This window comes from Rhizopus microsporus, assembly GCF_002708625.1.
Source record: "Rhizopus microsporus ATCC 52813 unplaced genomic scaffold scaffold_4, whole genome shotgun sequence".
Classification (NCBI taxonomy): domain Eukaryota; kingdom Fungi; phylum Mucoromycota; class Mucoromycetes; order Mucorales; family Rhizopodaceae; genus Rhizopus; species Rhizopus microsporus.
Window position 1 is genome coordinate 1,178,706 of NW_019671919.1, and position 24,808 is coordinate 1,203,513.

The window sequence follows — 24,808 nt, forward strand, 5'->3', positions numbered from 1 at the left end:
AGATATAAGCGGCTCATAATGGGCTTTCACACTTGATAGAATATTGAAAAATAAACAAGTTTATAAAAGGATACAATACAATTTTGACTTCAGTTTTTATTAAGTATCCATGGTCAGCTGAAAACATACCAACTAAAGAACATGGTCCTTATCAACCATGAGAAAAAAGAGAGTATTGGGGGGGGGTAGTGTTTACCTTGGAAAAGTAGAGCATTCCTATGACGAAATTGCAAACATAGTCAACTTGGCTAAATCAACAGTACAAAACACTTCTGATAGAATAAAAAAGACTGAACCATCTCTACTAACCACGGCAAAAAATGGAATACATAAAAATCAATGAGAGATCACAGACACTCCTTACGAGGACAGTACGAGATGACCCATTCGTAACATACGACCGTCTGAAACTAGGATTGAATAAAGTAGATGTAAAGGCCTGTAAGCAGATTGCTACTGGCGGTTTAAAGAGGATGGAGTGTGGTTCTTACTTTGCTGCTCAAAAGCCTGCATTGACAGAAGAGCACATGAAGAAAAGGCTACACTGGGGCTACCCAGTGGTTGAACAGTGGCTAGCGTCATTTGGAGTGATGAATCTCGTCTCAGCGTTATCAGTAGCGATAATAGTGCCAGAGTCACCAGAAAAGCTGGTGAACGATATGATGCTAACATATTGTATCAACAAAGATATATGACAGCGATGTTTGCGTACGCATAATCATTACTGTTGTTGTTGTTTCCATTGTACTTATGTTTGAGTTGGTTTGCTATTGACAATAACTAAAGCCTTCAATGATAACAGTTAGAAAGGACGTTTAAAGAAACGATAAGAATAAAATCACTACTAAGGCTAATGGTTTAGAACTAATAAATAAAATGAAGAAACGTATTCGAAAAAAGAAATAAAAATTGGGGCAGGCGTTTTGTAAGCATGGAATCAAATTAAAGACTTTGTAACGCTACTATTCATTGTATATTGTTCTACCAAATGCCCTTTTTTTATTCACAACAACAATTTTTATGGATACACATGTGTGCTTTTGAATAGATCTATGAGGGCATCACTATGACAGTCAAAGCACTCCATACAATCGGGTGACTGAAGTGTATCAATACGTCTGTACACCTCATACTTTCTAGCTTCTTTCAGGCGATCTACCGCAATGTATTCTAAATATTTATGGCTTCTATGAGAGGCGTTAGTTTGTGTGTTTGCAATAAAATGAAGAATTATGCTACTACAAAACGTACTTGACCAACTCCAGGACGTCAGAAGGCTCTGCTGAAAGAGTGGTGTAATCGATAACGATAAGACATACTTTTTTTTCTGTCGACGACAGATATGTCAAAAATGCCATACTAAACCAAGAGTTAATTTGCCGTGCCATAATCCCTCTTCGTCTTTCTCCAAACACTCCCATTTTTCTAAAACTTACTCTGTGTGCTGCCAGCCCAACTATCAAGTTTCATCTGTTTTAATTCTTTCTCAGTATTGACCCATGCCCCTTGATACAATGGAGCCCTTAGCCAGACTTTTTGGTGAGACAAAAACAGATTCTACCAACGAACGAGATCTCAAACAGGTTATCATATTTTGAAGATTTCTCTCGAGTCCTTCGTTTAATGTGTAGGTTGAATTTTTTTTTCTGGACGTACTCCAATACATCAAAATCATCCATCTTAACCTTCTTATGAACCTTTCATATCGACATTGGTAATTTCCCAATGTTTTTCGCTAAAAATACTATAAACCTAACGTTAACACGGTGTATTAGGTTCTTTTCTTTTCTTTTGATCAAACACTCCACTTTTAAAGCATTATATACCTTGATCATCAGTTTTCATGATATATACGACTTTTTTCTCCACTAGACGACCTGACTCTATCCTTGTTCTTGATTTTGGTGCCTTTAAAAAACACGCGTAAACGCTGCAGGTTTTTTTTTAACATATAATGTTGTATATGATTGTTGTCAACACTCTTCTCCTTATTCCCATAAAATACGATAGAAGAATATAAACTAGAATATATGCTCTACTGCAAGATTATACTAGAGTTATTATAACAATTTATATAAACATGTCAGAGTGTGTAAGAGTGTCATATCCGGACATAGTTCACGCTTATTGAAACTAAGGAAATTACCCTTACAATAACACTTACTAGTACATAGCATCATTTCTTGATTCAGATGTCATAGTAGTAAAACTAGAAAGCCCTTAAGCTACTTTACCCCAGAACAACTGTTAGACTCATGTCAACTATAATTCCACAATAAGCTTGAATAGTATAAATAAGAACCACTCTTTATCAATAAAAAGGATTAATTCAGTCTTACTGTATCTTATTGTCTATTACTACTTTTATATTATCACAAAGAGTTACTTGTAAGTCTGAGGACAATGTGGGTTTTAATGAACGGGAATAATAGTAGGAGGTGAATGCAAGCAACAATACTAAAAGAGCACAAAGTCTAGGTCGACATGATTGTATAAGCGACTTTTTTTATTAAATATACAAAGGGAAAGGAGAATTACTTTTCAAAAAAAAAGAGAAAATGTATACATATTATATATATAAAGAGAAGCTCTTTATAATAAAAATACGTTTGAAGGAGAGTGGGCATTTCAAACGCTGTATTATATATTCTAGACATCTATTGAGCAGACATCATATTGTCCATAGACAAATTGCCTTCCATTTGCTCTCTAGCAAACATTTCAAAGAATTCGAAAATAACTAAAACACTGATTAGGATGCCTGAACCAGTACCAATACATCCAAGAATATCGGCTGTGGCAGACATGAGGGCTAATGTGGCACCACCAACAGAGGCAGCAGGAAGGATGACACGATTGAGTTCCTTATACATCGAGATGTCACGGTAGCCGGCAATGGTAACTTGTTGATCTTTGAGTTTTTTAGCTACATCGCGAGAAGAACAGCCAGAAATGTCAGTCCACAGCTTTGACAGATAGGCACAGGTGATGATCGTGAGTGCAGCATAGATCAGGGTATGAATAGGGTGGAAGACAGCATCGATCAAGCCATGAGGAGCAGAAAGATAGTATGCAATACCACCCACAGGAGCAAGAAGGCCACTGTCGTCAAAGGTTCCCCAGACACCAAGAACATGAACAAGCAAGTTGTTTTCAAAATAAGTGTAAAGTAAGTAAGAGACAAGTAACACATTGGCATATAAGGCAGACTGGAGGATGACTGGCATGGCAGATGTATAGAAGAGTCTGATAGGATAACTTGCACGCTGGCTACGCATACGGTTGGACTTGACGGACAATTCAACACGGAAACCTAAGAGATAGGTAGTGAATGCAAACATCGCGATGGTAGCAATAGCGCTCATAGCGTTAGGAAGATCAGGGCGATAAAAGGCATCCTTGAGTGCACGAGTCTTGCTGCTACGAGATCCCAAGAGATGGAATACGGAAACAATGGCACCTTCATACTCACTACCACGATAAGTTGCAACAGAAGAGAATGACAAGAGCTTCCAAAATACATTTTGACTGACACTAGCAGCAATAAAGATGTTGATACCAGAACCCAAGCCATAACCCTTTTGAAGCAATTCATCCAAGAGTAAGATGACGACAGAAGAAGAAACAAGTTGTAAAACTAAAAGAGCGCTTCCGACAGTTCCAATATCACTGGGGTTTCCATAGTGGCCAGCAAGGACAAGAAGAACGGCCTGTGAGGCAGCAATCAAGATAGCAAACACTAGAGCGATGTTTAATACATATCTTTTTTCTTTTCTATACTTTCTTACACTTTTGAGCACCAGAAAACAAGGCGCGGTCTTGTCTCAAACTGAAGTCAACACGGAAGAAATTGGCAGCAGCCAAGAATTGCATGATCATACCAGAAGTAAGAATAGGGAGAACACCAAGTTCGGTGAGAGTACCTCGGTTAGAAGCCAAGACAGTACGTAACCAATAGAGAGGATCAGATGAATCTGATGATTTGATTCCATAAAGAGGTAATTGAGACATGACCATGTAGGCTAAAAGAGCCACACCAGTATAAACTATTCTTTCATAAAATGGCACCTGTTGGATGATGCATTGAGTGAGCTGTCATTCTTCATCATCTGAGCATATTACCTTTCGATCAGGTGGGGCAATATCAGGAAGTAGAGCCATAAAAGGCTTAAAGAGAGAAAGTACCCTGACTAGAGTAGGGATATAAGTATTCTTTCTAATAAAGTACACACACGCACACACTGCAATAATACTTACGGCCCATGTTTTTTGAAATTTTTAAACACGCGGAAAAGCAGTAAGAAAAAAAAAAGGAAAAGAGAAGGGAAGTTTGAGAACAAGTAAACTCAACCAATCACAGAAAAGAAAATGTTGACCAATCATCATTGACTAAGTAAAAAACAAAATGCACAGACAGTGTAACAGCATTTATTCTGAAGGTGTCAGTTGAGGCGAGTTTGCGTTACTTTCTGACTCTTCTCTTAATGAATTCAGAATATTGTAACATTCTTCGAGAATATCGATACATAAACCTTGACCTATAATAATAATGAATAAAAAGGCAGATGGTGTATTTCTTTATTACCTTCTGGGATATTGCCTCTATCGTCATAGAATTTACCATCCTTTTTCAAGTTGTCAATGCTCGATAGTTTCATCTGGTATGGATAAAGTTCTTCTGAAGAGCAAGGAGCTCCAAGTTTCTTTACAGCCATTAGACATTGACGAACGCTTGTCAGTTGGTTATAAACAGGCATCAGTGACTCTGACACGGGCACACTTTCACTTAGTAGCACGAATATGATTCGGTAGCATTTATGAAGCAAGAAGTCGAGTACAGCCTGTCCTTCTGGTGCAGCACCATTGCTATCAATGAACTTTCCTACTAAATCTGGATTCACATTTCCTTCATGATCGACACAGCTATACTTCATCTTGACTATATCATAAAGTTGATGCTGATATGTGAACAAATCCGTCTGACGTAATGTCCACCTATGAGTGAGTTCTAATCTCTCCAACTGGTTCTTAATTTCTAAAAGTCGTTCACGAATGCTTTGTAACGCAGGAGAAAAGCCTTCACTACAAGATAAAAGGACATCATGCGACCAAAAGTATAATTGCTCGAGTAGAGTAACCAAGACGCCTTGTCCTTGCGGCACAGTTCCATTGGGCCCAAGGAATTTACCATCCACTCTCAAATTGTCCACTTCACGTATCTCTTCCTGTAATGGTTCAATATCTTTTGGCGTATAATCCTTTTTGCAGCAAATGATTCCCAGGTTTCGACGTATACGAAGCAATCGATCACGAATAGGAATGCTGTTCATTTATCATTAATAATGTATATTCTCTTGGGTATTCTTTTTACCGATTAATAACTTACAGCTCAGGGTCAACTTCCTTTAATGTGTTCATCAACTTTTCGTATATTCTTCCTAAAGATATTGTGGATAAGTAAAGAGAAAAAGATGATATTGCTAATATAACCTACTGCACTGTATAAACTTGTATTGCAACACTTCCATGACAAATTCTGGCAATATATTGTTCTTAATATCATGGCTAATTATCTTTTCTATTTCGTCTAGTTTTGCTTTATATGGTTCCAAATACTCTTCTTCATAAACGCCGGCTTCCTCTAATCGATCAAATATGTGCTACTCATCATACATAAATCTCTCTTTTTCTCTCTCTCTCGTTTTTTTGATAGCCTACCTTTATTGTAACAACTTGAGCATATACAGACGGGCCTAAAATATGTTAAAAAACTTTCTAAGCATTCGAAAAAGGTAGACATGTTCTTACTTTCTTTTAACTTTCCTAAGGATAGAAAGCATAAACTGAGCATTTGTAATATCTCATCCAATACATCATCTGTTCTCGTCAGTTCTCTCGTTTCACTCATCAGTCGTCCTCCTCTCAACATGCTCAAGTTCTTCATTTGATCAATTGTCTCCTGTCTCAAAGGCATAATATCATCCAATGTTAAATAGCTAGATCGATCCCGCTTGACAGCTGCAAGTCGCGCGCGGATATTTATTAGCTGTTGAAGAATAGGTTGCTCTATTAAGTTGTTTTAGCCCATCGTTTAAAGATAAGCCTCCAATCTCACCTTCTTCAGGTACTTTATGGATCATAGTTTTATCTTTATCTGTTATTGTAAGAAAGAACAATGAAGAAACAAAAAAAACGAAAAAATAAATGACAACATTTCAAGATAAATCGGACTTTACATTGTACGCTGACAATGAAAATGCACTAGCACCACAATATTGTTTTTTCTCTTTTATTCAGAATACCAAGCAGCCTGTAGTTAATAATGACCTTGAAATGAGAAGAAAAGGTAATGGCTTACTATCTGCATAATGATTCTATACTTCCAATGGATTTTGTTTAATAAAATTGGCATTAATGCATAGCAATGCATGTTAATGCAATGTGAGGTTAAGGTAGATCTTGAAAAGCATGAAATATAAAATACCTTTTCTGAACACACGCAGATATGATGAACGTCATATATGTGGCCCCACCCTGCGGATATTTCATGCAGATGTTATGCCACTGTTTTATTACTCCGCAATTAAGCCTGGTGCCTTTTGGGAAAACCAAGGTTCTTTTCTCTTACCATGCCATCGTTTGTTAGGTCAGCATTTGAGCAAATACGAGATTTATGGATACGCACAATAGTGTTTATAACGTCACCTATTTTTCAACGGTTATTACCTGACCCTTATACTAAAGCAGGCAATGTACGCGACAATACAAAACCAGCTCATGTCAGTCGAGTGACAATGACCGAGATCATTTCGTCTCAACAGTGTGATCTAAAGGTATAACAGTATCGAGTGAAACCAAACTTTATCTCATAGTTTCTTTTCTTCAAGGGTTTTGCCTATGCTGGCACGATTCTAGGTTGGATTGATATTGCTGCAGGCATTGCAGCCAAACGACACGCCATATCACCTTCTGTAAAACTTTATAAATCACTGAGTCATGCACGGTTAATAACTTAAAAGAAAAGGTTACTAGGTCTGTTGATGATGTTGCTTTCTTGCATCCTGTGAAACTGGGAGATATCGTAAGGACAAGCTTTTTTTTTGTTATGACACTAACACAAGTAGTAGGTATCCATTCAAGCCTCTGTCAACAAATCATGGAAAACGTCCATGGAAGTTGGAGTCAAAGTGGAAGCAGAGTCACCTTTGACCAATGAGCGATTTTTTGTTGCCCATGCTTACTTGACATTTGTTGCGTTATCTCCACGACCAAGGGCAAAAACACATCTCGGTCGTGTATTATCTGGTTATCAACCTATTCCTGTACCAGAGCTTGTTCCTCATTCGCCTATGGAGATGAAGCGATATGAAATGGCAGATCAAAGAAGACAAGCTCGATTTAAACAACAAAAGCCTAATTATCAAGCCATCAGAGATCTCATGCGAGAATGGTCACAGGGTTTAAAGACAAAGGCAGATGGGATCGCCCCGATCAAGAGGTATCCAGGCTATTCTATGGTTGAGCACTCATCCTATAATATGGATATGGATACAGAGGAACAGCATGAAGAACCAGTAAAAAATGATAAGAAAGGAAGAAGGTTCTCGCAAGATCCTCGTATGATACAGCAAGTAAAAGAAAAGCCAATGGACTTCACCTTTGCTGAAGTAGTCGAACTTGTTATGCCTCAACATGCCAATACACTTTCAATTACGTTCGGAGGACAAATTATGGCCTGGATGGAAATCTGTGCTCGGGCGAGTGCTAATCGATTAGCAAAAGCTTATCTATTAACAGCAAGGTAAGAAAAAAAAACTGATATGTGTGAGTCATATCAAAGAGGAGCTGAAAAAAAAATTTAACCTGCGCACAATCTATTGTATATTATAGCATTGATAGTTTAAACTTCATCGCAAGTTCTGGTGTGGGTGATGTGGTCACTATTCGATCTGTCGTTTCCAGATCATTCAATTCTTCAATGGAAGTTTATGTAAGCGTAGAAACAGGTAACTTCTTTTTCTAAACCTGACAAAATAAAAACTAACACTCTTTAGAAAACTTGTTGACCGGAGAAACAAAATTTACAAATGATGGATTCTTTACTATCAGTAAGATTGTTATTTTAGAAAAAGACTTACCTTTTATATTAACATATCTTTAGCTGCTGTGGACCATGAAAATATTCCAGTCATAATCCCCAAGGTTGTTCCTCAAACTCAAGCTGAAATCGATCTACATGAGGGTGGTCATGATAGACGTATCAAACGTCTGCAACGTCGTCGGGAGTTGATTCATTTTGTAAACTCATCCTCTTCGTCTTCTTCTACCGCTGCATCTGTTGACGCATGAAAAAAGAGCCTTCATCTATTGCCAATAAAGGAAACTGCCATTCATTAGACTGCTTTTTTTTTTCTTTCCCCAGATTTCTCAATGTAAAAAACAAGCCATCATCTATCTTCTTTCTTTTTTATAATCATTTTTCCATATCATGTCTTGTAAAACTGTACTTGCTTCCAAGGTGTCTGCTTCTTTCAGGTAATAATTTAAACTAGATATACAAGGTTATATAATAACACGATAGAATAGAGATCAAATAAAGAAAGATATCAAGGAGCGTGATATTCATCCCAAGTTGGTCGGTTTTCTTGCTAATGAAGATCCTGCTGCTATGAAGTATGCTGAATGGACAGCCAAGACTTGTGCTGAAACCGGCGTTGATTTTGAGCTTCGTAAGGTATCCAAGTTAGAGTTGGAAGAGAAGATTACCGAAGCAAACGAAGATGCATCTGTTAATGGTATCATGGTATATTACCCTGTATTTGGTGGAAAGCAGGTAAATAGAGTACAGTGTCAGCTATGATCATACCTAACATGTATATTAGGACTTATACCTTCAAAGTTGTGTTAGTGAGCTCAAGGATGTTGAAGGTCTCTGTCATAAATTTGTGCACAATGTCTATCATAATATTCGTTATATGGATAAAGAAGAGACCATGAAATGTATCATTCCATGTACTCCTCTTGCTATTGTTAAAGTAAGTTCTCTTTCTCTCTTTTTTGAATGTGGTTGGATGCTTATGATAATAGATCCTAGAATTCATTGGCGCCTATAACCCAGTTATTCCATATGGTAATCGTCTCTATGGTCGTACAATTGCTGTTATCAACCGTAGCGAAATTGTTGGACGTCCATTAGCTGCTATGCTTGCTAATGATGGTGCCAAAGTATATTCTGTTGACATCAATGGTATTCAATTATTCACTCGTGGAACAGGTATCCACTTGAAGGCACATAAGGTTGAAGACACTGATGCTACATTGGAACAAGTTATTCCACAGTGTGATGTTGTCATCACAGGTGTTCCTACTCCTAAATACAAGTTATCCACTTCCCTTCTCAAGGACGGTGTGATCGCCATCAACTTTTCTTCTTTTGCCAACTTTGAAGATGACGTCAAGACAAGAGCATCTATATTTGTTCCGTCTGTTGGTAAAGTCACTGTGGCCATGTTGGAACGTAATTTACTTCGCTTATATGATTATCAAAACAACTTGACTGAAAAGAACAAACAATAATCAAATATTAGATTTCTCTTTTTGTGTATGTAAATAAATTAAAAGTCCTCCCAAAAGAAGGGAGAAAAAGGACAAACATTACTCTCTTTTTTCTTTCTTTTTTAACAATAACAAAAAAAAAAGATATATAAATGCCACGAGAAATAATCACACTTCAAGCTGGGCAATGTGGCAACCAAAGTATATTAAATATAGATTTTATCTACTTGTATCCTTATTGTTTATATAAACAGTTGGTAGTGAATTTTGGAAACAAATCTGTACTGAACACGGAATTAGCAAGGATGGCACTTTGGAATCATTCGCAACAGAAGGAGGTGACCGAAAGGACGTGTTTTTCTATCAAGTAAATAGCAAGAAATACGCGTATAGACATACATAATTAACCATGATTGACCTATTTTCTTTTCTTAGGCAGACGATGAACATTATATTCCCCGTGCATTACTATTAGATCTGGAACCAAGAGTAAAGAAGAAAGGGAATAAAAGTAAAATAAACTGACATGTCTTTCTAGGTAATCAATAATATAAAAGCATCACAATTTGCCAATCTTTATAATCCTGAAAATATATTCATTTCAAGCGAAGGAGGTGGAGCAGGAAATACATGGCCAAACGGCTATTTACAAGGAGAGAAATTCTCTGAGGATATATTGGACATGGTTGATAGGGAAGCAGATAATAGCGATTCGTTAGAAGGCTTCATGCTATTACACTCTATCGCAGGTGGTACAGGATCAGGATTAGGATCCTTTCTGCTGGAAAGGCTCAATGATCGTTATCCAAAAAAGTTGATCCAAACCTATTCTGTATTTCCCAATTCACAAGAAGTGTCAGATACTGTAGTTCAACCCTATAACAGCATGCTTGCATTAAAGAGATTAACCAACTGTGCCGATAGTGTAGTGGTGCTGGATAATGCTGCTTTATCCTCCATTGCAACTGATAGATTACACATTCAGCAACCAACTTTTGAACAGACAAATCAATTGGTATCCACAGTCATGTCTTCGAGTACAACGACACTTAGATATCCAGGATATATGAATAATGATCTAGTGGGCATTGTTGCTTCATTAATACCCACTCCGAGATGTCATTTCTTGACAACTGCATACACACCATTTTCAAGTGAGCAAGTAGAGAAGGTAAAAGAATAATTTTGGATAAGCTACATATGCTGATTGTGTCTATATTAGGCTACCTCCATCAGAAAGACGACTGTACTGGACGTAATGAGAAGATTACTACAGCCAAAGAATAGAATGGTGTCTACAGTACCCTCAAAACGCAGTTGTTATATTTCAGTATTAAACATTATCCAAGGAGAAGTCGATCCAACCGAAGTACACAAGTCACTATTACGTATACGTGAAAGAAGACTGGCTACCTTCATCCCTTGGGGCCCTGCTAGCATTCAAGTGGCGTTGTCGAAGAAATCACCCTATGTACAAACACCACATCGCGTCAGTGGGTTGATGTTGGCAAATCATACGAGCATAGCATCCTTATTCAAACGCACAAGTGATCAATATGATAGACTAAGAAAAAGAAATGCCTTTTTGGAGCAATATAGGAAATATGACATGTTTGCGGATGATCTGGATGAGTTTGACGACTCTAGAAACGTAGTCCAGGATCTCATTGATGAATATGAAGCATGCGAAACACCAGAATATGTCAACTACGTAAGATAAGTCTGTGATTCATATTCGATCCATTAATCCTTTTATAAATATCCTCATAGGGCATGAAAGATATGTCACCAATGGAGACAATGTAAATGCAGTAAATAAATAGTCACAATTCTCTCTCTCTCTCTTTCTCTTTCTTTGTCTCTGTGTTTGTCCTTTCAGATTCATTCTTTTTTTCTTTTTGAGAAATGATTCCTGGCAATTCAGTGCTAATTAAGCAAGGCGCTGAGGCTGTAATATATAATAAAGAATAAAGCGACCACACACGACTTATTCACTTGCTTATAGCGCGTATTCTATTTGTCTACATTTCTTACTTTACCTACTGGATGCATTGCTAAACAAAGATTTAAAAAGACATATCGTCATCCTGATCTTGACCAGCAACTTACTGCAAAGCGAGTCAATCAAGAAGCTCGTAACTTACAAAAGTGTAAAAAGGCTGGAATGGATACCCCAACTGTCTATTTTATTGATATTCCTGAATCTACAATTTATATGGAAAATATCGTTGGTATAACTGTCAAACAAAGACTATTAGATGATCAGCACGAAGACTACAAGAATATTGATACGGGTAACATATACATTTGTGTATGTACATGTCAAATCTCTGAACCTTTTTTTGCATAGATTTGTTAGCGCAAAAGATTGGCACATCCTTAGCAAAGATGCACAGTGTCAATGTTGTTCATGGAGATCTCACAACTTCAAACTTGATGATAAGAAAAGAAAACGACTCTTTGGTAAAATAAAAATCACGATAACACTAGTATTTTCTCTAACAATTGATATAGGTCGTCATTGACTTTGGGCTGAGTTACACATCTGTATTGGTAGAAGACAAGGCAGTCGATTTATATGTTCTCGAACGCGCCTTTTCAAGTACTCATCCCAAAACAGAACAAATGGTAATCATAATAATTGAATAATAATAACGCCAAGCCCTTACGTCTATATACTCATATGATCCGATAGTTTGCCAAGATATTGGAACATTATGCTGTTTCTTATAAGCAATCTAAAGCTATATTGTCAAAGCTTGATGAAGGTAAAATTGACGCATACAGTCCTGATTGAATTCATACTCATTTATATTCTTAGTGAGGTTACGAGGACGTAAAAGAAGCATGATTGGTTAGAAGCGCGTCTTTTTATTGTCATAGAAATAAAATTACAAGTGTAACAGTGCCTCCAATGCCTATATATTTCCCGCCAATATTCCTATTTTTGGTTATCTTTTTAAACATGAGTAAACGGTTTCAAAATCTAAATAAGTATAGGAATGCATTTCCAACTGTCATTAAGAAAGAGGTACTTTTTATTGTCTGCATCACGATCAGTGCAATAACGAAGAGTAGGAATGGTATGCAGATATACCCAAAGGTGCCTCTTCTTCAGATGCTTCAAGTCTCATTCAAGTGAATCATCGCTGGATAGCTGTTAAATGGAGTGGACGTAAGTCAAACATACTCGAAGCAAAAAGAAGGTAGCTGATGGTAATAATAAAAAAGATGGTGGATCTATTGGCCTCTTGCCACTTGACAAGCCAGGAAAAGCCTGTTCCAACAATGCTCGTGTATTCCACGCACATGGAGCATCCCTATCAGACTGGTGCTTTTCTGAATTTGATGACTCTTTATTAGCAACAGGCGCAGAAGATGGTTTGGTAAGACGAATACAACTTCTTTATATATCAGATCATTCATCCCAGCCTCTATAAGATCAAAGTTTGGAAAATAAATGAAAATGAAGATCCTTCCTGTCAAATGTCAGCAAAGACGCCTTCAAGAAGAGTTGATATGATAAAATTTCATCCAGCTACAGATCAAGTATGCTTTATTATTAGAAAGAAAAAAAAAAAAAAAGACGATCAAGCTTACATGCATCTATAGATCGTGACGACACTTGGTAATGATGGTAAGAAAGTGTGTATTTGGGATATTGAAAAATCTATAAGTGCCATCGAGATATCAGCCGAGACTCCTATGCATTCGTTCTCTTGGAAGGCTGATGGGTCATTAATGACAACGTCGGGTAAATCAGTGATTAACGTTTGGGACCCCAGAACGGTTAAAGAGCCTACTTTGGTATGTACTATCTTGTATCTATACTCAATAGCTAATTACTTTCTGCTAATGCAGTCTGGGTTTGGCCACGAGGGCATTAAAGGATCAAAGGCTATGTGGCTGGGAGACTCCAATTGTATATTTAGCGTTGGTACAGACAAGGTATTACTGACATACTAGCAAAGGCAACTCTTATTTCTAACTGTATTGTCCAGATGCGGTCTCGCCAATATGCTTTATGGGACAGCCGTAATCTATCCCAAGCACTAGTCATGAATCAACTCGATTTCTCTACTGGAATATTGTTACCTCTTTTCGATGAAGACACAGAAACTGTTTACATCCTCAGCAGAGGAGACTCAAACATTCGATCATTGCAAATCTCAGATTTACACACAAAACCATCTATTGAGCTCGTTACTACTCACGGACCCAATGAAGTTTTATATGGTGCAGCTTTACTTCCAAAACACTCCTTAAATGTGATGCAGGCCGAAATCGCTAGGGTTATGGCAATCTCTGCCGACTCCATTATCCCGATATCTTATCGCGTGCCCAAGAAGGTAAAGCTGAATACAGTGCTCAGTCCGAGATGATTAATTGCTAGTTTCTATACAGTCTTATCTAGACTTTGATCCTTCTCTCTTTCCTCATACCAAAGGAACAGGTAAAGATACTGCTGCTTGATATATTTTTGTTTGTATTCATTTTCTTCCCCAAAGTGTCTTCTTTGACTGGCTCTGAATGGTTCGAAGGAAAGACTGCAGCCGTTGCTAAGGTATCTTTGGACCCAGCTATGCTAGCCCGAGAAAAGGTACAGAAGCCTCAAGAAACTCCTGAAAAAACAGTAAAGGAAACCGTTGAGCTTCCCATCAATAACGAAAATCAATCGTCTGAAAAGAAGACTGAAGATAGAACTGTTGAAAGCACAACAGATGGAAATAAGACACCTAAAAATGAAATACTTGAAGATAATGCGTCTGGTGGCAAGCCTTTTGTTCTAGCCAAAGAACCAGTCGCTTCTGCTAATAAACATCCAGAAACACCTTTGCCAAAAGAAAAAGATGATACAGAAGAAAAGTCAAAGCCCTTAAGTCCTTCTACAAGCGCAACAAAGGCGCCATCCAAGTATGGTTCCACGGGATTGTCTGCATATAAATACCTTTCAGCAAAGGTTTATCATCCCAGCACTCATTTCGACGACCTAAGAGGCCTCAGCATCAACAAGAGTGGCGACTGTGATTTGATTCAGGTAAAACAAAAGCAGAATGAAACCTTGTTCTGAGATGAACTTATATCCCTTGTAAGGCAAACGCCAAATTTATTGCCGTACCAATCTCTGGACCTGGTGGTCGTGTTGGTATTATCAATGCACAAAAGCCCGGCCGCCTTCCTACCCATATCCCTTGTGTAGTGTGTGGTTCTGAAGTTACCAACTTCAAGTTTGACCCCTTTGATCATAATAGGTTAATAACCATATCACAAGATAACAGAATACGTGCTTGGGATATTCCTGAAGATGGAATTGAGCAAGATTTATTAGAACCAAATTTTACGTTGACAGGTATATTGAGCTATTTTTTAAAAGATGCTGCCCTTTACTGATCGCCTTTTTTCTTAGATGGATCTATGGATAAATTACATTTACTTGAATTCCACCCCACATCAAAAGATGTTCTCCTGACTGTATCACAAGACTTTAATAACCATACGATTAGAATATGGGACTTGAAGGAGCAATCAGTCAGACTTAAATTCAATGGCATAAACAAGAACATGGTCTTCACTTGCACTTGGAATGTGGATGGCAGTCAAATTGCTACCACCAGCAAGGAAAAGGTCATTAGAATAATAGATGCTAGGACCGGAAAGGTGTTATCTGAGGGACGATCGCACGACAGCTTGAGGCCATCGCGTATTGTATGGCTAGATAAGACAAATGAACTTATTGCAAGTGTCGGTTTTGGTTTAGGGTCCTCACGCGAATTATTACTTTACCGTACCAGCGATATGTCAAAGCCTATAGCAAGCCAAATGATTGACATATCACCTAGTGTGATGAGTGTTCATTATGATTTGGATTGTCGCATTATATATGTTGCTGGTCGAGGCGATAGAACCATACACTGCTATGAAATAGAAGATGATAAATTCGTTTCATTACCAAAGATTGAAGCCACCTCTCTTCAGCAAGGGTTCGCATTCTTACCCAAGAGTGCCTGCAATGTCAAGGAAATCGAAATTGGAAAATTCTATAGGTTGACCCCAGCAACTATTGAAGTAATGGGTGTGCGTGTGCCACGAGCTAGAGTAGGTTGAAAGAGATATGGGTAAGCTTAGTATGTTTACTTACTTTTTTTTTAGCCCGAGTATTTTCAAGATGATATCTTCATTCCAACATTGGATGTTGAACATTATGCTCAGGAGGCTTCTGACTGGTTCAATGGCACTAATAAAGAGTTAAACACTGTCTCATTGAAACCAGAAGACATGGAACTATGTAAGTGGTCTAAAAATGGCATATAACTAAGCTAATTCGCATATTAGTGTCAACTGCTCCTCCTCCTGCTTCACAAGTAAGAGCAAAGGTTAAATTCGAAATGGGTAAAAAGCTTGTCAGTGATGATGAAAGAAGACAGCAACTTATGGATCGTATGTTCCATAATGCAAAAGAAGTCGAAAATGAAGCGCCTCCAGTTGAAAAAGAAGAGGACCCTGAAGTCGCTGATGAAGAGTGGGACGCTTAATTTACTAAAGTAAAAAATATATTTAATAGCCATCGTGAACAATTTCTACATTATTTCTTATCCAATCCAAAAGATTTTTTGATTGAAAGATTGTATTAGGCGTATTCACTGTTGATTTTTCATGATCATCTGAGCCTTTTTCATTGACATACTTTGTTCTTTCGTATACTTGTTGTACGTATCTTCCAGTTTCTCTCCATAAATCATCAATAGGGTCATCATGCAACACTGGATTTATGCTGCTATATTCTTTTTCATAATCGATAGTGTCATGATTAATAGGTGAACCTGTAGCCGCGACAAGCTCTTGACCATTGAGATGACTTTCCACGTCCTCCATAAGGACATCACTGCTAAAGCTAAAAACGCTTATGTCTATACCGTCTTCTTCGGGGATGCCGCGCGTAATTAACTCAAGTCCTCTACTTCCAATGTCAAATGTCGCATCTGCTTCTCTCATCGCTAACAATAGTAATACAACGATTAACCTATACTTCTCTCTCATTTGATTTATTTTTTTTACTTGTCTCATCAGATATTCGATCCAAGTTCTCAGATATCCCTTCATTTAATCTTTTGAAGGGCTGACGGTATTGTGGTATGGCAATCTGTCTTGGTTTTTTATATTGTTTTTCATATGCCGGAAAGATGCTCTCGTTGCTTATTCTCTTCCTTTTTCCATGCAGAGCCTCTACATTAGTGGTGTTTGGCTTTATCTTACAGCATGCATGCGCACATCTATACTGCTTCAGTTATATTTATGCGTGATTTAACATTCGTACTTACTCATCTTTATTCTTGCATTTATGTCTACATCTATATGCTAATAAGTGAGTATTTTTTTTTAACATGCTTATTATTTGCTTAACGTCATTACGGTGTTACTGCTTTTGATGAACTTTTAAATGCTTTTGTTGAAAGCCCAGAGTTCCTCTTGAAATTATACTTATTTGCTGTATGCTGATCACTTGATGCACTCTCTGGGCCTTTACTCTCAAATACTGTACTTGTAGAAGCAACTGCAAAGTCTTTCCATAATTCTGGATCAATACCGTCGTCAAATAAATTTTCTTCTTCCATTAGTTCAGTGGACGACTCCTGAGCGCTTTGTTTTTGGTATTGTCTACTGCTGTGTACATCCGACGGTGCAGAAATGTGTATATACCTTCTGGTATTAATATTTATTGTTATTTCCTTCACTACGTCCGTACCCACTGCATAATATTGGTAAACTTGTATATCGTATCATCTATTCTAAACTAATACCGTATTCTTCACTTTGTAAATAGCAGTACACACACATGTTTGATGAAGTCATTGGTATTGTCAATTCGAATTTCTCAGGACTATTATGCAACTGCGAAACTCTATAACATTCTGATAAGAGTCAGTTAACACATGAACAGTTTTTATTCTTACTTGATGCGCCGATAGTCGAGTAAGGCACCTTCATTCGTCTCTGCCCAAAACTGAGCATAATAGCCTTTATTTGCATTGGTGTGGGTTGATCGACTGATGGTTGCTCCGATAGAAAACGTGAGCGTGATATCTTCTCCTTTTATTTTCTGCCACGAAGGAACGTGTGTCATATTGAAGGGGTAAAATTATCAAGTAAAACTTTGAAACTTACTTGTTCAACATCTAGGCAGAGTTTAGGTATTGCCGCTAATGACCTCAAGATCTAGAAATGTAGTGAGTCGTGTAATAAGAAGTTTTTTTTTATAAAAAAGAGGGGAATACCTGAGTGCCAAATGGAGGATTTCTATGTAGAATCTAATAAAAGCTTTACAAAAACACATAATACTAAATGTATAAATAAAGGTCGATAGTTTACCATCTCTATACGACTAGGATCGCATTTTCTAAGCTGCTCAAATGATAGCAGATCCGCTTCTGACAATAACTTGGCAAACTGAGGACCAATTCCAGTAATCTGCCTTATTACAAAAGGTGAATCATACCACATCTTGGCCTGAATACTCTGGTACAGTTGAATGGAGTACTTCAGTTTAGAAGAGTCCCACTCATAGACAGCGCACTCAATTATACCTAGACTGTATGTTAATTGATACCACCGATAAACCATCTTTGTATACCATTACATTTTGTAATTCGACTAGCGTGGTTCAGAATATTTAGTCCTTCTGTAGCAAGTAGAGTGTTACCGCTGTTATGTAAGTTTACATCCCCAAGAATGCACTATGCAAAAATCAGCTGCAAGATTATTGTTGTGATAGATAATGAAGAACCTTTACCTGTAAGACAAGAAACACTTTGTCAGCTACTGATGTAACTTTGCCAAGTGGATAGCGAATGTTTGGGCTATTTCGAATTGTATTCAGAAACTGCTTTTCTCCAGAGTTATATCTGATTGTTTCCATTTCTTCTTGGCAGCTACTAACCAGTTCTAGCTGCCATCATATGAATAAGAACAGTAGATTATACTTTTTCTAATGCATAAACTATGTACATACCACATCTCTTAGGGAGGATATATCTTTTTTGTTAACTATTGAAGCCATTGTAGAAAATTTGATGTAATACTTGTCCATAATTAATCCATAATCTAGAGTCGTATATATATGAATTAAGTATTGGACCATTGCTAGTGGCCAACTTTCAATACTTACTTGTTGGTTTTAGCAGAAGATTGTTCATTTTTTCAATCATAGAATGTCCTTCAAGAGACTCTAGATGCTTGACGCATATATCTACATTACATGTTTGTTTGCATAATCAAGTCTCCAATGTTCAAATGAATGAGTTACTTTGTAAAATACCATCAGCATATAAACTGGAGGCAGACGATATGCCTTGCTGTATTTTATAATGTAGTGGATTCTGTGACATTCTCACATACAAGAAGGTTGATTTTAGCCTACAACAAGATTAGTGACGAGACTGAGCACTATCATTAACTGAAGTCTACCATTCGATAGCTGAACGTATATTTACGATTGTGCCAAGACAGATTTCAGATAGTAGGTGTTCAATCAGATTCTCGTGTAGTCTTAACATGACCAGTATAAGTGATAGGCAAAGATGACTTTTCAAACCTTACCTGCTCTCCAGATTTGTTGTTCCTGAAACCAATGAAGAATAACGTTGTTTCATTTGGTTGGTTGTCATAATGACTGCACATCCACTTGTATCAAGGCCTGGGCGCCCTGCTCTTCCTATCATTTGAAGTAGATCAATATCAGAATACTCTGTTAGAGTGCCTTGTTGATAGCCTGTGTGTATATGAAAATTATCTTAGAACAGTTTACATATCCCAAAAATTCCTAAAGGGTTACTTACCCAATGTAGACTTTATAATGACTAGATGAGCTGGTAAATTGACCTATTTTTTATCAGATATAAATCACTTTGTTATTTATTGGGTATGAAACAGCTATATTCCTATGCCTACACCTAGAGCTAAAGTAGAGGTCGTTCCTTAAAAATATTCATGATTAATAACAGGCTGTTTCGTTCAACACATTCTTACACACCAATCACTCTGATGACTTTCTTTAGAAAAAGCTCTTCTACTTGAGTCCGGTCTGCATAGTCAAGACCAGCTATAAAAGAAGCTGTTAGGGCATTTCTGTATGAAGTCAAAACAAAAAACTTTACCATGATGGAAAGCAATTCCTTTGTGAAATAGTCTTGCTAAAGCTTTGTTCTTAAAGTTCACTTTATCATAATCTTGTATGTTTGGACTAGAAATATATCGCTTGATTATTTTATAATGGCAATAATGCTATTAAAATATATTACCATAAAGTAGATATCTTTCGCTTATCCATCGCATTTGCAATAGTGTCACACGCTTGCTGAGCAGATCTGCGTGTTGAACAGAACTAGTATAGTGAGCAGTATTGAGATGTTTGGTATTAACATGTCCTTTTATCATTTTTTTCTTTACTATTAGCACTGGTTTGCCATTGCTATGCTTTTGAATGATGTCTAGTAATCTACAAAGGACAAGTTATTTAAAAATAGACCACCATCTGATCATATACTTACTTCCAATCAAGCTTCCTATCAAATAAAAACATATTATCTTCTTTCTGAGGGTATCCATAAACAAATCGATCCAGACGTACTGGTCTGTACTCTTCTGAAAATGCAATAGCTATACACATTATATTAATACTTACACTCCTCTGTAGAAAAGATATATTACGTTTTGCGTTTAACCAAGTACTGATATCACTTAGATTTGGCACAGTAGCAGACACAGCTATATATCTTATTTGATTATTGACGGTCTATTATATGCCAATAGAAAATAAGTCTTGTTATAGTACGCGAAACGTCAACAACAACACCTTCATACGACTAACACAAGTTTCCAACACTGCGCCACGCTTTTCATTTAATATATGCACTTCATCAATCTAAAGATAATGAGTCACTTGTTGAGTTTTTGAGTGAAATATTACGAGAATTAGTTTGATCAAGCCCATCAATTTACGATGATCTACCCATCTTCTTGTCATAGAATCCCATTTCTCAGGAGTTGTTACACTTTTAAGAGGTTAGTAAAAGTGTACTAGGGGGTATATCTTATTTCGTACATGATAGCCGTTTTATGAATGGACGCTATAGTCGAGTTCTGTGTATTTCCCGTATACTCTTTACCTGTTATAGTTTTAGATATAAAGAAACAAATATATATTTACTTTACATTCTATCCCAAAAGGCTTAAACTTCTTTTCCCAATCCTTTGCTCTTTCGTTACATAAACTCTTGGTTGGAGCCATGTATATTATTTTTGAATCTGTTCCACTATTCAAGAGCGCTCTGATAATCGACAATTCCAACAAGACTGTCTTTCCAGAGCCAGTAGGAGCTGATTTATAAAAAGTGAGTAAAAAAAAGCATACCAAGATGAGCTAGAATACCTGAGATGACTAAATTGTTGTTTTCATAGAATGTCTTGTATGCATTTATAATTTATCACATGGACAATGACACTGACAACTTTTGATACTTACATCTACAAGACATTTTGATTGCATGACATTAAAGAGTCCAAACTTGAATATTCTGTTATAAGGCGATGCTATGATGGTCGTAGGTTATACATTTGCTTTCTTTTTATCTCTAAAAGAATAGTACGTACGTATATCAGCTGTATGCCTCAACGGGGTGTCTCCTATAACAGGACAGCTTGTATCATTACGTCTGTGCTGACCTAAGTACTATATTATATACATAAAATGATAAACAATAAAATGCGTTTACCTTGTTGTTGCATGTTTTTTTGAGTAACAAGTGAGTTATGATTGTGATGTAAAGCCTGTCAATAAGTATATCAGTAGTACGTATGTAACTATCAGAACTATAACACTACATTGCTTTCATTAAAAGAACTATATTGTTGGTTAACGCTCTGACCAATATCTAACATATCGAATGAATCAGATAATATTGCTTCTTCGTTCTCCAACCATCGATCAATGCCATCATCACTGCTACTGTTATCTCTCATTAACAGTGTATCTGTATTTTGAATGGGTTAAAGAGATTCTTAACAAAAAAAGGAACAGATGGATTTATACGCGAATGTTGTCTTTTCTTATGCAAACCAGCACTATTTTTATAATAATTTTGTCTTTTATTTGACATTATGAAAACAAGAAAAAGAAGAAAATGATTTGCAATTTGCTTTATTATATGATTGATTGATTGACAACACGTAATAAATTTACAAATCTTTATTATGATATAGTAGCGACATACCAACTACATTAATCTCGACCGTCAAAACTTGCACACAAGGTTCATGGCGCTTCATGTGCATTGTACGACTCATTAAGAAGTGTAGCTACTTTTTCTTTATACTGATCATCCTCATGTTTTTTTGTCTTTAGTACATGACAAGAAATAAACACAGACACATCAGCAAATTTAAACTGAATCAAGGCAATTTACTCCAAGCATTTAGTTGAGGGAAAAAAGGAGACGGGAAAGGGAGAGGAGTATACAAGATAGCTGTCACGATAACTTTTTTTTTTTGAATGCATGGTGAACAAAAACAGAAATCAGGGACAATGATTCCAAAATTAAAAATTAGGTCTGAAAATAGTGGCCAATCAGATGCATGTACAACTTCCGCGGAGAGCAACAGGCAGTAAACAGGTTCAATCCGCGGAAAGAGAGATAACACCATATAAATATCTCCTTTCTTTTCCTTTTGATTTTATTTCTTTACTATTTACCCCACATGTCTGAAGTTACTCTTTTCGATTCCAAATACCTTTCTCCTGAAGTTCAAGCTGCTCTACCAAAGGGACATACCCTTCGTGCACTTCGCTCAAACGATTATGAACGCGGATTTTTAAAGGTGCTCGAAGTTTTGACAGAAGTTGGTAACCACACCAAAGAAGAATTCACAGAACAATTCAACTACTTGAAGAAACATAACCATGAATGTAAAGCATAAAGGCTCATCCATCTCAAAACACAATACTTACTTAATCCAATAGATTTTACTATTACCATTACTGATGACGCCAAGGACAAAGTTGTTGCCGTCGGTACCATTTTCATTGAAAGAAAGTTTATTCGTAAAAACGGTCTTGTCGGTCACATTGAAGATATTGCAGTCGATAAAAATCAACAAGGAAAGAAATTGGGTCTGAGAATTATTCAAGCACTTAAATATATTGGCGCAAAGAATGGATGTTATAAAGTCATTTTGGATTGTTCAGAAAAGGTAAACGTTGGATCCATTTTCATTATTCATTATTCTGATTTCTTCAATTAGAATGTACCCTTTTACGAAAAGTGTGGATTTAATAGAAAAGAAGTTGAGATGGCTTGGTATGTGCCTAGCACTGAAAAAGCTCGTTTGTAAATAAATAAATCATGATTCATTGTTTTTTTTTCTGCATTAATTATTATTATTATGTTTATTCCCATTTAGCTTGTTTTAATTGTTTCAAGAGAATTGGATAAGTAGTTTCATGGTTATTATGTCCCCAGATCGTATCCATGTGTTCATATCCATCAATACGTTCAACATGGACAAGATCTAACATTGGAAACATGGTGGTATTATTTTTAGAGGAGGCTCCTTTGGTATCCGCCAATCGGTGTTCACAATCATCAAACGATCTTACAAACTGTTCGCCATCGACCAAGTAGTCTGCTGTACCATAAAAGACAACTAATGGTACTCTATCCATCTGCATATTGTCATGTGTGTTCTCGCCCACATACAGACACTTGCCTGTCTTTCCCCAGCCTGCGATCCAGTCTGCAATCAATCGTGCACTGACCGGCCTTGGTGTAAATTGGAAATATTTAACTTTCCGTCTACGTACCCAGTGAGAGTCCCACCAAGAAAATAGATAAGAAAACATGCAGTAAGCCAAGAAGCAGAATAATCTTGGATGCATAATTGTCTGAACCACCGTCATCACTGGTAAAAATGCAGCTGTGCCTAAAACACAAAAGTTAGAGATCCGCGCATATTCTTCTCTGTCGTAAAAATGCTGTTTTACCAAATAATATGGAATATAGCCAATCATTTAAATTGATCAAAAGGCGAAGAGGATAAGTGCTAAAAAAAAAAAGTAAACAAATCGAGATTAGTATTACATCACTCTTAACGTTTTTTTCTTAATCTGTCACTTTACTTGACCAAGGTTCCAGAAAAGATAGCAGGTGCCAAAGCAACGAAGCAGCTTAGTTTATTAGCAATCTCTGGACATAAGGATAATCCAATGAAGGCCTGTGCATTTCCCTGAGAGTGCCCGATATAGGCTACTCTTGAATAACCAGAGTATTCTCTAACATGGTCCAACATGGCTTTGAAATCGTAAATGCCAAGCTCCTTTAGTCCCCAATCCCAATATTCGGGATCTTTGTATGATAGTGAAATGTGGTCATATCCAGCAATGGCTCTATTATTACCAACCCAAACATCATAGCCTTCATCAGCTAATGTAAACGCAATTGATTTTTCTTCGTTAAGCACAAAGGCACCTGAGCACTGGAAGAGGCCATGCCCTATCAGCACTGGCTTTCTACCTATATAGATTCATATGAGCAAGATGAAGCAATAGGTTAAACAGATACCATACCACTCGGTTTACAACCCTTTCTGTATAATCTATACATGATAATGATATAGCCATCTTCAGTGACCACCTCGTGCTTCTCGCTGATGTAGCCCCACTTTTCTGCATAATACGTTTCATCTTGGGTAATGACTTCGTCAGGTAATGTGTTTTCAAGTATATCCTGAGGTCTTTCTGTCTTATGATACAAAACATCGAGCATATGCGTTTTGGTGGTTTTATAGATGGCAAGTAAAACAAGGACTATCAAGATCGGCAAGGAGAGTGTCATTGAAATAATAGCTTGAATGTCTATGATAATTCTCTTCAATAACCCTCTTTTTATTCTCTGCACTTTTTTCCGATCTGCTGGTACACGTTTGGGCGGTAGTAGATCCATCATTTCTTCTAGTGTTGACTTGTCATCGTCGTCATCATCATCATTAATACTACTATTTACACCACTATCGTATGATAGTACACGTTTATCTTCATTTTCTTCTTCAGTAAAGTAAGTGTCTTTATCATCCAAATCTAAAAGTTCTATTGATCGCATCTCTTCTTTTTTTTTTGTTTTTTTATTAAGAAAAAGGATAAAAAGGGAAAAGATCGATTCAAAAAAATTAGGTTTAAATAGAATTAAATCTCTTAAATGTTATTGGA

At 36.9% G+C, this 24,808-nt stretch overlaps 11 protein-coding genes across 11 annotated transcripts; 6 read left to right on the top strand and 5 right to left on the bottom strand.

Annotated features, from left to right (window-relative positions):
• Nucleotides 1–1,018: 1,018 nt before the first annotated feature.
• RHIMIDRAFT_249818 (uncharacterized protein) lies at nucleotides 1,019–1,679 on the bottom strand (the record flags this gene model as incomplete). Its single annotated transcript, XM_023610661.1, has 4 exons — nucleotides 1,019–1,187; nucleotides 1,252–1,327; nucleotides 1,437–1,532; nucleotides 1,562–1,679. 4 exons carry the CDS (start codon nucleotides 1,677–1,679, stop codon nucleotides 1,019–1,021), a joined length of 459 nt encoding a protein of 152 aa, XP_023468617.1.
• Nucleotides 1,680–2,657: 978 nt separating this feature from the next.
• On the bottom strand, nucleotides 2,658–4,161 carry RHIMIDRAFT_249819 (SecY protein; the record flags this gene model as incomplete). The annotated part of the gene is made up of 3 exons (XM_023610662.1): nucleotides 2,658–3,739; nucleotides 3,789–4,068; nucleotides 4,123–4,161. The coding sequence occupies 3 exons, from the start codon at nucleotides 4,159–4,161 to the stop codon at nucleotides 2,658–2,660; spliced, it is 1,401 nt and encodes a 466-aa protein (XP_023468618.1).
• A 267-nt stretch (nucleotides 4,162–4,428) lies between these two features.
• On the bottom strand, nucleotides 4,429–6,140 carry RHIMIDRAFT_287084 (uncharacterized protein; the record flags this gene model as incomplete). Its single annotated transcript, XM_023613440.1, has 7 exons — nucleotides 4,429–4,538; nucleotides 4,586–5,322; nucleotides 5,387–5,438; nucleotides 5,495–5,660; nucleotides 5,719–5,753; nucleotides 5,809–6,066; nucleotides 6,116–6,140. 7 exons carry the CDS (start codon nucleotides 6,138–6,140, stop codon nucleotides 4,429–4,431), a joined length of 1,383 nt encoding a protein of 460 aa, XP_023468619.1.
• A 239-nt stretch (nucleotides 6,141–6,379) lies between these two features.
• RHIMIDRAFT_107715 (Thioesterase/thiol ester dehydrase-isomerase) lies at nucleotides 6,380–8,411 on the top strand. Its single transcript, XM_023605195.1, has 7 exons — nucleotides 6,380–6,833; nucleotides 6,888–6,971; nucleotides 7,025–7,081; nucleotides 7,128–7,801; nucleotides 7,891–7,990; nucleotides 8,055–8,108; nucleotides 8,162–8,411. The coding sequence occupies exons 1-6, from the start codon at nucleotides 6,630–6,632 to the stop codon at nucleotides 8,064–8,066; spliced, it is 1,131 nt and encodes a 376-aa protein (XP_023468620.1). The 5' UTR covers nucleotides 6,380–6,629; the 3' UTR covers nucleotides 8,067–8,108; nucleotides 8,162–8,411.
• A 77-nt stretch (nucleotides 8,412–8,488) lies between these two features.
• Nucleotides 8,489–9,576, top strand: RHIMIDRAFT_249822 (NAD(P)-binding protein; the record flags this gene model as incomplete). The annotated part of the gene is made up of 4 exons (XM_023610663.1): nucleotides 8,489–8,535; nucleotides 8,587–8,833; nucleotides 8,883–9,035; nucleotides 9,088–9,576. The coding sequence occupies 4 exons, from the start codon at nucleotides 8,489–8,491 to the stop codon at nucleotides 9,574–9,576; spliced, it is 936 nt and encodes a 311-aa protein (XP_023468621.1).
• Nucleotides 9,577–9,707: 131 nt separating this feature from the next.
• Nucleotides 9,708–11,275, top strand: RHIMIDRAFT_199385 (tubulin gamma chain; the record flags this gene model as incomplete). Its single annotated transcript, XM_023606369.1, has 5 exons — nucleotides 9,708–9,756; nucleotides 9,810–9,922; nucleotides 9,991–10,044; nucleotides 10,094–10,726; nucleotides 10,778–11,275. 5 exons carry the CDS (start codon nucleotides 9,708–9,710, stop codon nucleotides 11,273–11,275), a joined length of 1,347 nt encoding a protein of 448 aa, XP_023468622.1.
• A 152-nt stretch (nucleotides 11,276–11,427) lies between these two features.
• RHIMIDRAFT_107769 (tp53rk protein) lies at nucleotides 11,428–12,460 on the top strand. The gene is made up of 6 exons (XM_023605196.1): nucleotides 11,428–11,505; nucleotides 11,561–11,849; nucleotides 11,906–12,018; nucleotides 12,070–12,183; nucleotides 12,251–12,323; nucleotides 12,377–12,460. Exons 1-6 carry the CDS (start codon nucleotides 11,461–11,463, stop codon nucleotides 12,412–12,414), a joined length of 672 nt encoding a protein of 223 aa, XP_023468623.1. The 5' UTR covers nucleotides 11,428–11,460; the 3' UTR covers nucleotides 12,415–12,460.
• A 60-nt stretch (nucleotides 12,461–12,520) lies between these two features.
• RHIMIDRAFT_235673 (DUF1900-domain-containing protein) lies at nucleotides 12,521–16,088 on the top strand (the record flags this gene model as incomplete). The annotated part of the gene is made up of 13 exons (XM_023608391.1): nucleotides 12,521–12,586; nucleotides 12,634–12,730; nucleotides 12,787–12,941; nucleotides 12,997–13,104; nucleotides 13,168–13,362; nucleotides 13,417–13,503; nucleotides 13,557–13,904; nucleotides 13,960–14,008; nucleotides 14,064–14,593; nucleotides 14,650–14,905; nucleotides 14,963–15,651; nucleotides 15,706–15,841; nucleotides 15,889–16,088. The coding sequence occupies 13 exons, from the start codon at nucleotides 12,521–12,523 to the stop codon at nucleotides 16,086–16,088; spliced, it is 2,916 nt and encodes a 971-aa protein (XP_023468624.1).
• A 22-nt stretch (nucleotides 16,089–16,110) lies between these two features.
• On the bottom strand, nucleotides 16,111–21,570 carry RHIMIDRAFT_235674 (P-loop containing nucleoside triphosphate hydrolase protein; the record flags this gene model as incomplete). Its single annotated transcript, XM_023608392.1, has 33 exons — nucleotides 16,111–16,550; nucleotides 16,612–16,826; nucleotides 16,875–16,904; nucleotides 16,966–17,302; nucleotides 17,355–17,455; nucleotides 17,508–17,653; nucleotides 17,719–17,769; nucleotides 17,829–17,861; nucleotides 17,923–18,137; nucleotides 18,185–18,287; nucleotides 18,344–18,499; nucleotides 18,563–18,654; nucleotides 18,719–18,799; nucleotides 18,857–18,966; nucleotides 19,018–19,098; nucleotides 19,150–19,321; nucleotides 19,389–19,431; nucleotides 19,501–19,526; nucleotides 19,583–19,651; nucleotides 19,707–19,792; nucleotides 19,851–19,933; nucleotides 19,999–20,047; nucleotides 20,100–20,208; nucleotides 20,260–20,344; nucleotides 20,405–20,473; nucleotides 20,519–20,603; nucleotides 20,654–20,717; nucleotides 20,764–20,928; nucleotides 20,981–21,014; nucleotides 21,074–21,141; nucleotides 21,202–21,273; nucleotides 21,324–21,378; nucleotides 21,433–21,570. The coding sequence occupies 33 exons, from the start codon at nucleotides 21,568–21,570 to the stop codon at nucleotides 16,111–16,113; spliced, it is 3,663 nt and encodes a 1,220-aa protein (XP_023468625.1).
• Nucleotides 21,571–22,305: 735 nt separating this feature from the next.
• On the top strand, nucleotides 22,306–22,938 carry RHIMIDRAFT_200040 (glucosamine 6-phosphate N-acetyltransferase; the record flags this gene model as incomplete). Its single annotated transcript, XM_023606429.1, has 3 exons — nucleotides 22,306–22,513; nucleotides 22,568–22,797; nucleotides 22,849–22,938. 3 exons carry the CDS (start codon nucleotides 22,306–22,308, stop codon nucleotides 22,936–22,938), a joined length of 528 nt encoding a protein of 175 aa, XP_023468626.1.
• Nucleotides 22,939–22,993: 55 nt separating this feature from the next.
• Nucleotides 22,994–24,368, bottom strand: RHIMIDRAFT_199563 (alpha/beta-hydrolase; the record flags this gene model as incomplete). The annotated part of the gene is made up of 4 exons (XM_023606388.1): nucleotides 22,994–23,526; nucleotides 23,588–23,646; nucleotides 23,723–24,108; nucleotides 24,165–24,368. 4 exons carry the CDS (start codon nucleotides 24,366–24,368, stop codon nucleotides 22,994–22,996), a joined length of 1,182 nt encoding a protein of 393 aa, XP_023468627.1.
• Between the last annotated feature and the right edge of the window lie 440 nt (nucleotides 24,369–24,808).